Source organism: Podarcis muralis, chromosome 6 (assembly GCF_964188315.1).
Source record: "Podarcis muralis chromosome 6, rPodMur119.hap1.1, whole genome shotgun sequence".
Lineage (NCBI taxonomy): Eukaryota > Metazoa > Chordata > Lepidosauria > Squamata > Lacertidae > Podarcis > Podarcis muralis.
The window spans coordinates 5,931,062-5,943,879 of record NC_135660.1 but is presented as its reverse complement, the minus strand read 5'-3'; the positions used below and the strand labels follow the sequence as shown (position 1 = coordinate 5,943,879).

At 48.9% G+C, this 12,818-nt stretch overlaps 1 protein-coding gene across 3 annotated transcripts in view; it reads right to left on the bottom strand.

Moving 5' to 3' along the window:
• Positions 1-3,867: 3,867 nt before the first annotated feature.
• DVL3 (dishevelled segment polarity protein 3) overlaps positions 3,868-12,818 on the bottom strand; it is a 51,986-nt gene continuing 43,035 nt past the window's right edge. For 2 of the 3 annotated variants that reach the window (XM_077929650.1, XM_028731757.2), the window contains 5 exons: positions 11,473-11,604; positions 10,262-10,429; positions 9,437-9,649; positions 7,690-8,082; positions 3,868-7,254 (listed from right to left, as the gene is read on the bottom strand). In XM_077929650.1, coding sequence (XP_077785776.1) covers positions 7,223-7,254; positions 7,690-8,082; positions 9,437-9,649; positions 10,262-10,429; positions 11,473-11,604 — 938 coding nt within the window. In that variant the 3' untranslated portion in view covers positions 3,868-7,222. Of the gene's footprint in view, positions 8,083-9,436; positions 9,650-10,261; positions 10,430-11,472; positions 11,605-12,818 lie in introns of all 3 variants that reach the window. The other variant, XM_077929651.1, reaches the window with a different exon arrangement.

The following is a 12,818-nucleotide window of genomic DNA, read 5'->3' as shown; positions in this document are numbered from 1 at the left end:
GCATGCGCCGCCGCCCTCCTTAGAGAGGGCGAGTTCGGGATGCTGGTTAAGGACGAGCGGGTGCCGGGGAGGAGGGGCGGGGCCGGTTGCTGCTGCTGCTGAACCCAGAATGCAACGCGCAAGCTCGCGGATTCCATTCGAGGTGGAGGTGGCGTGCAGGGCACGATGGGAAGTGTAGTTTATATCCATCCGTTCGATTACAGAAACTGCTTACGGGAGGATGAGGCTGCCGCCGTTGCATACTGGGCGGGGGGGACGGGGGACGGGGTACTTTCTTTTCTATTATTTTTATTTATTCCCAGTTGTCAGTGTTTATACTACATTTTTTTTAGATTTGCCTTGAGACAGTCTTTAAACCTCTTTTGTTGACCACCAGCATTACGCTTTCCATTTTTAAGTTCGGAATAGAGTAGTTGCTTTGGAAGATGATCATCAGGCATCTGCACAATTTATTCACCGCTTGACTGCAAATAAAAACCAACCCTCAAAGCCGTTTACAAAACAGTAAAAGAAAAATTTGCAACCCACCTTTGAACCATACAAAACATTTAACGGGAGAGGCTGGCTGACCCTTTTCATGGATGTTCCTTCCAGTAATTTTTATAATTAACTTTTTAAAATGTATTATATATTTCTAAAAACAAAACTGCTCATTTGAAATGACCTGTGCATCAAGCTGGCAGAAGCAAAACTCACATTTTATTTCCTGTAATGATGGTGTTATGATTTGTCTTCTTTATAGTATTTTTTTAAAAAAAGGAATGACAAATTGGTTTTGTCCTATTAGGTAATTGGCCGCAGGTGGGAGAAGGAAAGTGTTAATTGTGTGGTTCAGTAGTAAAGTAATACACATGGATGCTTAAAGGGAAGGGGGAGGGGAAGTCCCAGGCTCTAGTCTTAGATTACCTATCTGCACTACTAGTAGCTTATATGACAAGCTATACTTGCTGAGATTCCCTCTTCTTTACACCTGTTATAAAGATAAAGGGACCCCTGACCATTAGGTCCAGTCATGACCGACTCTGGGGTTGCGGCGCTCATCTCGCTTTATTGGCCGAGGGAGCCAGCGTACAGCTTCTGGGTCATGTGGCCAGCATGACTAAGCCGCTTCTGGCGAACCAGAGCAGCGCACGGAAACGCTGTTTACCTTTCCGCTGGAGCGGTACCTATTTATCTACTTGCACTTTGATGTGCTTTGAAACTGCTAGGTTGGCAGGAGCAGGGACCGAGCAACGGGAGCTCACCCCGTCACGGGGATTCGAACCACTGACCTTCTGATCGGCAAGTCCTAGGCTCTGTGGTTTAACCCACAGCACCACCTGTGTCCCTGTTACACCTGTTAGAGATGTATAAATTCCATCTTCTATACAGTGGTGCCCCGCAAGACGAATGCCTCGCAAGACGAAAAACTCGCTAGACGAAAGGGTTTTCCGTTTTTTGAGTCGTTCCACAAGACGAATTTCCCTATGGGCTTGCTTCGCAAGACGAAACGTCTTGCGAGTTCTTGTGAGTTTGTTTCCTTTTTCTTAAAGCCGCTAAGCCGTTAATAGCCGCTAATAGCTGTGCTTCGCAAGACGAAAAAACCGCAAGACTAAGAGATTCGTGGAACGGATTAATTTCATCTTGCGAGGCACCACTGTATGCCCATTAAATAACCTGTTCTCTTTTAGACCTGGACACTGTAATTCATTAAGATGTATACCCCACAGACAGCTAACAAACATAATCTAGAGGGCATTTATAACATGTATATTTTATATCCATGCCATACTGTCATGTCTGACTGTAAATAGCACCAAGCAACTCAAGTAAACTTAAACAAAGGGAATTAGAGGCAGCCAAAGAACACTGATCATTTTTGGGTTTCCCCCCACAAAACAAAGACTTCAAAAAGACTTGTACATTAAAAAAAAAAAGCTGACACAGGGGTAGCAGTATTATGAAGTTTCTGCCCCCAAAATAGTGTTCAAGGAGCCACAAGACTTATTTTTGCCAACAGAGCAATGGCATAGCAGCTGAACAGACAGGCTGAAGAAGAAAAATCTCTCTTCAAGAAAAACGATCCACTGCCTGCATTCTGAAGTGGTCCATATAGTACCAGAAGCATGTACTACATGTTTTTCTCAACATTTGTTTGTGTGTAATTGGCGGGTGGTATTATTCCAAGTACACTAGCAGCCCTTTAGATATCTGAAGATGGAGGTGCCGGTACTGAGTGTGCTTGAGTTCCCACAGAAAAACCCCAACACTGGCTAGATCTTCTTTCGGTCTCCTCTTTCCCAGGCTAAATATCCCCAGCTCCTTCAACTATTCCTCATAAGGCTTGGTTTTCAGACCGTTGATTGTCTTGTCTACCTTTGTCTGCCCACGTTCCAGCTTGTCAACAGCTTTCTTAAATGGTAGCACCCTGAACTGGACACAGTATTCCAGGTGTGGTCTGAGCAAGGCAGAATAGGTTGGTGCTTTTATTCCCATTGACTTGAAGTGCACCAGTGCCTTGTTATCTTGATGTCCTATTTGCATAGATAATTGCCTGAAAATTCTCAATTTCCCAAGCTCACTATACTGTCGAAATACATTGTGAGGTTACAAATGCAACTCATCTGCTGCATCTTTCCCTTCCTTCCAGTTCACTCTTCTGCTGAGGGATGGAAAATTGTAGGCACCACTGACCACCACTGGGATGGGGAGCTGACACAGGTGTTGGTGAACAGCAGAAAGTGGCTTCTGTGTGCTGCTGCCGTTTTGTGCAGGGTGTTGCTCCACTTCCTCCTTCACATCTACCTGCCTTTTCAGAAGAGCCACTCCCCATTTTACCATTGCTTGTTTTCTCCACAACCTTTTCCTTCTATTTTACACATCCCTTTCTTCCATTCTTTTCTTGTCCACTTGGTATTTTATTCTCTATTCCATTCCCCGTTTTTAACATCTCAGCTCTCTTCTTTTGCATTCTCCCCTCTGCCATGACCCTCTTTCCCCTGCTTCCTATCTGTCCCATTGCTCCTTTTTGTACAGTGGTCTTCCCTGGAAACCAGGCTTACATCTGAGCCACAGCTTCCCAAGACACTGCTCCAAAACCTCATCCAGTGCTTGGGCTCTACTCCAGAAGCAGGAGGGAGCCAAAAGGGGCATTTCCATAAGCATTAAAGTATGTGGGTGTGTAGACATTATAGTGAAACGAAAGCTGAAAATGTGAATGGGGCCAGAGCATCTCACTCAGCCCAGACGCTGAGATCCAGTGCCAAGGGTCTTCTGGTGGTTCCCTCATTGCAAGAGGGGAGGTTAGAGGGAACCCAGCAGAGGGGCTTTTCGGCAGTATGCCCACCCTGTGGAATGCCCTCCCAGCAGATGCCAAACTGATAAAACATCTGTCTTTCAAAAGACATCTGAAGGCAGCTCTGTTGAGGAAAGTTTTTAGTGTGTGTTGTAGTATTTTGTTTTTTACTATTTTTTGTCGGGAGCCACCCAAAGTGGCTGGGGCAACCTAGTCACATGGGCAGCACATACATAATAATAATTAAGAATAAAAAATACAGTCGTACCTTGGAAGTCGAACAGAATCCGTTCTGGAAGTCTGTTTGGCTTCCAAAATGTTCGGAAACCAAAGTGTGGCTTCTGATTGGCTGCAGGAAGCTCCTGCAGCCAATTGGAAGCCGCAGAAGCCCCGTCAGACATTCGGGTTCTGAAGAACGTTCACAAACCGGAACACTCACTTTCAAGTTTGCTGCGTTTGGGAGCCAAAATGTCTGAGTACCAAGGCGTTCAGGATCTAAGGTACGGCTGTATATGATTATGATGATGTCATGTGTACAAGGGGCAGGCTAAATCTTCTGGACACTGACAAAAATGAGCCACACACAGGCAAGGTGGAGTCCAATAAAACTATTTTATAAATAAAAACAAGTAGGGTGGTTTCAATTTATATAAAACCGAGGGGTGTGTGAGGGAAGGGGCAATATGTGTGACAAGAGAAAATAGCACCAAAGTGGGGGGAAAGGAGTTGAAAAGAGAGCAAGATGGCGACGTAGTACCAGGTGAGGAAGGGACTAGAGAAGGAGGAGGAAGAGGGAAGACAGAATGGCAATATAGCACCAGGAGAAGGAGCGAGGGAGGACTGGAAACTTGACACTTGAGATCACGGGCAATGCCCTGAAAGAGAGACTAATGGTAGGCAGAAAGGGGGCAAATGGTTCAATAGACCAAATGAGCAGAGCAGTGGCAAAGGTGTAGAAGAACTGGCATCACGGTGGTGGGCGTAGCGAACTAGCAAAAAAGGGGGAACCGATGCTGGACTAGAGAGGAAAGCAGGAGTGAAGGAACACTTCAATCTTAAAAACAACAAACCCCATAAGACATTCCAAAAACGGTTGATATTTAGTGCAGAAGACAACTGTTACATGGCAGGAAGGCCAAAGGTGGTTATGGGCCGCAAGGGGACTAGAATGTACCGTCTAATAGAGGGTGCTTCTCCCAACCAGGTCCTTGGCAAGAGCACAAAAGCAGTTTAGCTAAAGGTGGGCTGTGATAAATCGTACAGATTTTTGCATCGGCGTGGGATGCTCAAGGGCTCTGGAATTCTCCACTGAACAATTCCCTGCCATAGCAAGCAGAGTTAAGTGTTGCTTCACTGTGATGAGTTTCCTACAAGAACTTCTGTACGGGAAACTGCGTGAAAATTGTGTAAAGTCACGCATGACTGTATCTGTCTGTGTGCTTTGCAGTTTAGTATAACTCCTCTATTGCAAGCCTTCCCTACCTGCAGATGTAAGAAATTCTGAGCATGGGTGGCTAAGAAGGATGGGCTAGGATTCACTGAGAAATGCAGGGAGTGGAGAGGACAAGTATAGAAAAGGCAGGGGGTTTAAACAGAATCCACAAGGAAGGACACAGTGCTATACTGGGTGAAGATGTCTCTGGACTTCCTAAATCCCTTCTTCAACCATTTGTATTTTCTATGATTTAGCAAACACGGCCACTGTGCTCCCTCTGCAAGTGTGAGGGCTAGGAATGTTTTGGAAACTGACATTCTGCCATGTGCGATTCTGGAGTGTCTATGTTGCAGCACAGCAGCAAGCAATGCAGGTAAGCCAGAGGCCCTGCTTATATCCCAGACACACAAGAAATGCACAGTGTGCCCACAGAGCAGTCTGGGCTTGGTTGTGGGACTCTTTCCCCCTGTCTTCAAGCCCAAACCTTGCTGCACTTGTGTCCGAGAAGAAAAGGGAAGAAACCAGAAAGGCCTAACAGCTGTTAAGGAAAGGACAGCAGGGAGACAAGAGTGAGTCCTTATTTTCTACACATGCTCTGCTCACTTGCTTTTCACTGGTGTGCTGGTGCTCGTTCAGAGGGTGGGGACAGCAGAAGCAAGCACTCAGCTTGGAGAGTACATTTTGAAATCCCCCTCTTCGATACACAACAGTGAAAAGTTAGGCCTCATTTCCAAGCGTGGCTCAGCATCAGTTTGGGATGGGTAGTGGCATAACAGCTGGCATAAAATGTGCTGGTCTAAGTTAAGGGTGAGGCTTCAGCTAACCTTGGGCACATTCAGAATAAACGTGGTCATAGTTCATTGGTAAACTTTCTATTTGTCCCCCAGCTATCAAAGGGAAGAGTCCATGATTACAGATCACCACAGCAGTCTTTAAAAAGTAGCAGAGGAAAAAGCTATGGACAGCCACTCCCCACTGATCCTTAGCCTGGGCGATGGAGCTGCAGCAAAACAATTTGGCACTTGGGTAAATTAAGCACACCTCTAGAAGCAGCTATGGTTGAGAATAGTTATGGTTAAAAATACAGTTAAAATATTTATTGGACTTCTGCATCCAAGAGGGAGGAGGCTCAGCAATCTGATATTTGCTGGAGTACATAAAATACTTTTTTGGGAGGGAGACCCTAAAAAGAACCCAATAAAAATCTCAGTGTATTCTCAATGGCCAAGGAAAGATGAATGAATGTTTGGGGGAGGAGGGAAACGGACTTCAGCGTCATGACGGAGGACAATGCTGAGTGACAGGAACAGTGAACAGGAGCACCACCTAAGTTTATTCTTTATTTTGCTGCTGGCAATCATGGTGCAGGGGTCCACTTGGGGCAACTCATCTGGCCCCTGGGACATAAGCCTAGTGCAGCAACTCTTCTGATTTTGGAGATCCATCCATGTTCACAACCATGACGACCCCAAAAGTTGCTTTGTTAAAATCCTCACAGAATTGTAGAGTTGGAAGCTCATCCAGTCCAACCCCCTGCAATGCAGGAATCGCAACTAGATCATACATGACAGGTGGCCTTCCAACCTCTGCTTAAAAACCTGTATCCCACAGAACTTATTTCATACTATTTGTGCTAATGAAATTATCTTTTTGATATTTGTCTACCTCCCCATCCCCCATCTCTTCCTCTCCCCCCCCCCCAAATCACTTTTTCAGTTTTGGGATTGTTAAAAAGAAAAGGAAGGATGAAAGAGAGGTAGGAGACAAAGAAGAGGGGGAGGTGGGCAGAGGAAATACCAAGGGATACTGCTGCCAGGGTTATGTAGTGTGGATGCACGGCATAAACGAAACAGTGGAGCAGGCTGAAGGCAGAGAGCATCTAAAAACAGCTCGGCTTAAGAGACAACGGACTGATGGGCACAAGAGAGACCTGGGTGTGAAACGGTGGCAGTAAAAAAGGCTCTACTAAACAGGCCACCAGACGTCGAAGAGATACAGCAAGAAGATGGCTCACCATGAGTGCTTGGGTAGAGAAAGAAAGCATATTAGAAGGGGGGGGCACTTGTACCTGTAGTACCTCTTCAGGAACGTGAACTATGGATACTGGGGGCTGGCACTCTCGCTATTGGCGCTAATCAAGACATGGGAGGCAAAGAATCAAGGAAGGGTGTGAGCCTCTTTGGCGGCTTCCGGCTCTTATCACCATCTGAGAAGCTCTCAAGGGGAACTCTCACCTGCCTGGCAAGGTGGGAGCTCTCCTCTCAACCTCATGCCAATGGCCACCAAGCTGCTACATCTTATCAGATGGAAGACTGAAGGCACAGCTGGATCTGAGCCCTGCTCCCTTCCCGGGGTTATGGATAAGGTGGGGCACCTTCCACCAGGATAGAAAGAAGCCATCTTCAGCCCCCACATGGCCAAGTGCCTGCCTGCAGGGCTCTGCATCTTCCTCGGTTGCGGGGGAGCCCAACCACCACAGCACGCTGCGGCTCTCCCCAGCACGGGCGGCCAGCTCAGAGGAAGTCAAACACCCCGTAATTCTTGGCTGCTCGACAGAGAGGGACACAAAAAGGGGCGAGAAGAAAGAGGGCATGTGTTTAGGGCAGGAGAAGTGAGCCGGCAGGGAAAACACAGGCGAGCAGCAGAGTCCCCAGGCGGATGCGGATTAATGGGTTAGAGAAGGGGTTATGGGGGGAGGGGTTGGCACAAGCAAGGGGGGGGGACGCGCCTCTGCAATCAAGTCCAGGGGTGGTTCAGGCGAGGCTGCTGGGCCCTCTTGCAGGCAGGGATTAGAATCAAAAACATTTAGTTCAGTTTATTTTCGGGGGGTTTTTTCCCTTTTCATAATTGCCAAGACCAAAAAAAGAAAAGAAAAGGAATCCCCCGCAGGCCGGGCTGTTCCTAGGAGACAAAACCGACGGGGGCGGCAGGCAGGCGGAGGGAGGGGCGGCGTTTCACATTACATCCACAAAGAACTCACTGGGGTTGCCCATGGCCATTCGGAATGACTGTCTACTGGCCGTCAGTTCAGGGGGCACAGAGGCCAGGTCTCGGCCAGGGGGAGCCCCCGGGGGTCCCAGGGCGGAAGGCGGCGGAGGCATCAGCAGCATGGGAGGGCTGTAGAGGGGTGGCAGGCCGGGAGGCCCGTAGGACTGCTGGCTGTGGTGGCTGCGGATGCTGTGAGCCATCGAGTGGTGGCTGCGCTGGCTGGCCGGCACCGAGCGCTCGCTGGCCGCTCGCTCCCTCCGCATGCTGCTGCGGCTGGTATGGTCTGACTCGCTGCCGCTGCCGCCCGACTTGGACTCCCCGGCCTTGGGCTCTCGCTCCTTCCTCCTCTCGCTGCCGCTGCGGTTGGAGCCGCTGCTCCGGCTTCCTGCACAAGAAATGGGGGGGGGGGGAGGACAAGAGAATATTCGGGTCAGGCCCATCAGAATAGGTAGGAATAACCTCACAGGGGCCTCCGGCTGTCACTTTGCTGGATTGGGCCCAAAGTCCATGGAAGTGCAGCACAAAAGTGGGAAGCCAGGCAAATGGTGGGGAGCAGGAAGCAAAGCGGCAGGGATGTTATACTAATTTTGTTGTTGTTGTTGTTGTTATATGATCTCCAGTAGAAGGAAAATGGCAACCATATAACAAAAGGCTCTGGGCATCTTCCAGTAAATTAAAACACATTAGGACATCAAACATTACAAAACTTCCCTGTACACAGCTGCCTTCAGAAATAAAGAAAGGCCATCAGGCAACATTAAAACACGGCCAGGGCAAAAGCCAAACAGATCTCCCGGGATTAAATATTATTATTATTATTATTATTATTAATAATAATAATAATAATAATAATAATAATAATAATAATAATATTTATACTCTGCCGATCTCTCTGGGTTTCCACAGCCACTCTGGGCAGCTCCCAACAGAATAATAATAATAATAATAATAATAATAATAATAATAAAGCGATAAAACATCAAACATTAAAAACTTCCCTAAACAGGGCTTCCTTCAGATGTCTTCTAAAAGTCAGATAGTTGTTTATTTCCTTGACATCTGATGGAAAAGCGTTCCACAGGGCGGGCGCCACTACCGAGAAGGGCCTTTGGGTATCATTTGGGTGCTGCTACAGAGAAGGCTCTGAATACTTTCAGCAGATCTCTCTGCTCTAAATGAAATCCCCCCCCCTAAGCCAGTGGTTCCCAACCTTGTTTTGGCCATGCCCCACCTAAGCATCTCTAAAATCCTGATGTCACACCCACACCCACCCTGCCGTGACATATAATTCTTATTATTCAAAAAGTGAACTCCTATTCACGTGGAGGAAGCCTAAAAGGCCATTCACTGTTGATAACTCATTCCCGAATTGCCCCCCTTAAAAATCAACCCCCCCCCCCCGTGGGGCATATGCCCCACGTTGGGAACCATGGGGACTCTAAGCAGATCTCACACCCTTGGGATCAGTCACTAAACCTCCTGACTTTGACAAAGAGATGCCAAAAGAGGTCCACAACTGAGCAAATTCAGGCTCTGGCACCCTAACAAACACCTGCAATCCAAAGGAACAAATCCCCCCCCCCCAAACCCACTTGGCCCATTTATCTCTGGGCAGAAGCGAGGTTGCTCCTCAAGAGGAAGCCCAGCTGTTCAGACTTAACAAGCCAAGTGCTTGCATGTGATACGATCTTTATGGCATGGGAGGAATTCCGCCCATGTCCCACACGGCTCACATTTACCTTCGCTGTGCTGGCTGCCCGCGCTTCCGCCTCCATAGCTGTAGCCTGGGTCTGGAAATCCAGGGTGGGGGTTGTATGGATGGGGTGGCGGGTACTGGTAGGGGAAGGCCATGGGCCATGGGGCAGCTCCTGGGTGAGGCAAAGGAGCCAAGGTGTCCTGATCGGAGGCGCCGCTGGACCCGTCGTGGTCATGCAAGGACAGGCTGGCCATGTCTGTGAAATAGAGACAGAGAAAGGGCAAAGGTTACTCCAGGAGCAAGGGCATAAGTGAGCTTATCCTCATTTCTTACCTATGAAATTCAGGTTGTAGTGCAAACAGGGAATGGGCGGCATGGGAGGATGCTTATCTCATGGTGGGGAGTTTTTAATTGAAAGCTAAAGATCCCTGCAGAGGAGGTGACTAGTCTGACTCCAAAATACAGGGCAAAAGGGAAAGGATAATGTCAGACTCAGCAAGAAAGGAGACTCCACCTGAACTTTAGGAAGAACTTTCTGATGATGAGAGCTGTTTTGACAGTGGAGCAGACTCCCTCGGGAGGTGGTGGACTCTCCTTCCTTGCAGATTTTTAAGCAGAGTTTGGGTGGCCATCTGTCGTGGATTCTTCAGCTGTGATTCCTGCATTGCAGCGGGCTGGACTAGATGAGCTCGGGTTCCGTTCCAACTCTACAATTCTATTATTCTGAAAAGCCACATGGGCTTGCTTTGAGGGCTCTCCTACTTCTGCTCTCCCAGGAAACAGATGGCCACGTTGAGAGCCTGCCAGAACCACCCACTACCTGTTCTTGCTCCCCCATCCCCTGCACAGTGCAAAGAAGGAGTCTTACTGCCGCAGAGGTCGCCAAAGATGTAGTAGCACTGCTCCGAGAACGTGATCTTGTTGACAGTGTGTCGGATGTAACCGGCCTTCAGGAGGTTGCTGGCATACTTGCGGGATTCTCGCCTGTCTGTGAAGCCTTCTACATGGTGGTAGAGCCAATCTACCACATCGGATCCTGCCAAGAGACAGCAGCAAAGAGGGACTCAGCAAGGATGTAAGCAGACAGCACCTGTTCTGCTCTGAGGAGAGGAAGGTGCTTGGAGGGAAGCTGGCTCCAGCCTTCTTTTGCTGCCTTAGTCCAGCTTAAAGGTAAAGGGACCCCTGACCGTTAGGTCCAGTCGCGGACGACTCAGGGGTTGCACGCTCATCTCGCTCTATAGGCCGAGGGACAGCTTCCGGGTTATGTGGCCAGCATGACTAAGCCGCTTCTGGTGAACCAGAGCAGCACACAGAAACGCCGTTTACCTTCCCACCGGAGCGGTATCTATTTATCTACTTGCACTTTGACGTGCTTTCGAACTGCTAGGTTGGCAGGATCTGGGACCGAACAACAGGAGCTCACCCCGTTGCAGGGATTCCAACGGCCAACCTTCTGAGTGGCAAGCCCTAGACTCTGTGGTTTAGACCACAGTGCCACCCAGCTTACTGGGCTATAAAGAAGATGAGGTTCAGAAGTCATAATATACCTATATGCTCCTCCTGACATGCTCAATAACATCTTGCCAACCTCTGTGCTCGATCTGTGCTTAGAATGATGGTTGTGAACCAGAAGTTTCTGACCCAAATCTGTTCTCACCCCTGAACTCAATTCAGGCAAGCCATTATGCTCTCAGCCTCAAGGACACCCCAGCCCCACTTGTGAGACAGGCATAGTAAGACCCATCTTACAGGACACATAAAACACTTAAGTGCACTGTGTAAATGCTAAGTATCCTCTTTATTCTGCTGATCTTGAGGGCTAGAGAATGAAAGCTGAGACTCTAAGGAATCCAATTCTGCAGCAGATGCCATGTATAATCCTATATTTAGAGACACTTCTCTTGCAAACAGGTTAGTATGTTTTCTCTCTGATACACATCTAACCTGTCCTCCTTATGAAGTTACCGTTGCTTATCTCAAATAGGGGCTTGAGACCGTTATCTGCTTGGGAGAGGCAAACAGCGAGTGGTTCTCCCGTGGCCCTTCACCCATTTGCCCTATGGAGGGCCTGCGTCTTACCAATGAAGGCATTGGGGATGGTGATCTTCAGCCACATGCGGTCGCGCACCTCCAAGCCCGACTCTGGCGAAGCCATGGCTTTGACAATCGTGGCCATGTCGCTGTGGATGGACAGGTGAAAGTCATCGAGACCTGCGGGTCGGACGGAGGGAAGGGAGGCAGAGATGAGAGGGGATGGAAAGGCAGAGGAGCACATGAAGGTGCCACACACAGGAGGGTAGGGCAAGGGAACAATACATCACAGGCACACCCTAAGCTTCTGCAATCCTTCTTGGGTCAGGATTCCCCCTAAGAACCACTGAAGGTGCAAAAAAGCAGAGCAGCAGGCCTCATACAGGGCTGCTCTTTGCCTTTTTCCTAGAAACAGTCAACTGCAGTCTAACCACAACACCCTGAGCACACCCAGCCCAAGCAGGGCAAATCGCCAGTGGTTTAATCCTTTACTGACAAAGCACAAACTTACAGTTGCCCCAGAGGTGCACTAAACAAACACAGGCACACTTCTGGTGACTAGGCAGCCAGCGCACCTCCCCGGGCTTATGCTCTGAGCTGGACTGCTGGCGCAATGGGTGGCTGCCCCAAACTTAAGTACCCTAATCTGACGGCCTGTGACTCCTTCAACACGGAAGCTGTAGCTGTGCCTGCCTCTTCAAGCTGCTCCTGGGGGACAGTGGGGCGGGGATTCTGCAGCCTCACCCCTTCAGACACCGCATCTCCTTCCTCTCCTAGCACATTCTGTCCTTCCTCCCCCATCTCTGACTGCTCAGGCTGCTCCCTACCCTCCGTCTCTGGCTGCTGCCTCGCAGGAGGCACAAAACCCTATAAATCGCAACCCTCTTCCCCCAGATCAGCTTCTGGCCAACTACGCCTTCCACCTGCTCTGTGGAGCCCTGCCAGTCCCTGGCACACAACCTCCATTACTACCCAGACTGTTTTATCCTTCAACAACAGCTTTTTGTAGAAAGCTCAGAGCAGCTTAAACACCTGATCAGGTACACATCTGCTTAGTTTCAGTAGCGCTGCAGCACCAGGCCTTGCCTGTCTTCTCAATGGGCCAACTTCATAGCCTCTGTCCAAAACCCACTCAGGAGGCCAGCGCTATGAGGCAGCTGTCCCAAAAGCACCTCTTTGCTGCACAATTCCTAACACAGCCACCTTTCCTCTCTTGAGCTCCCTTTTGGAAGAGAGGGTAAGTTCTCCTGTGCTCAGCATCACATCTTCCAACTTCCTCACCATTTGCCTAACAGGAAGCCAGCACTGCGTCCACCTGAATAACTCATGCTCCCTGAAGTTATTCTGGGACCGTTCAGGGTTCTCAGCCAGCGACTGCTTAACTTCAATCCATT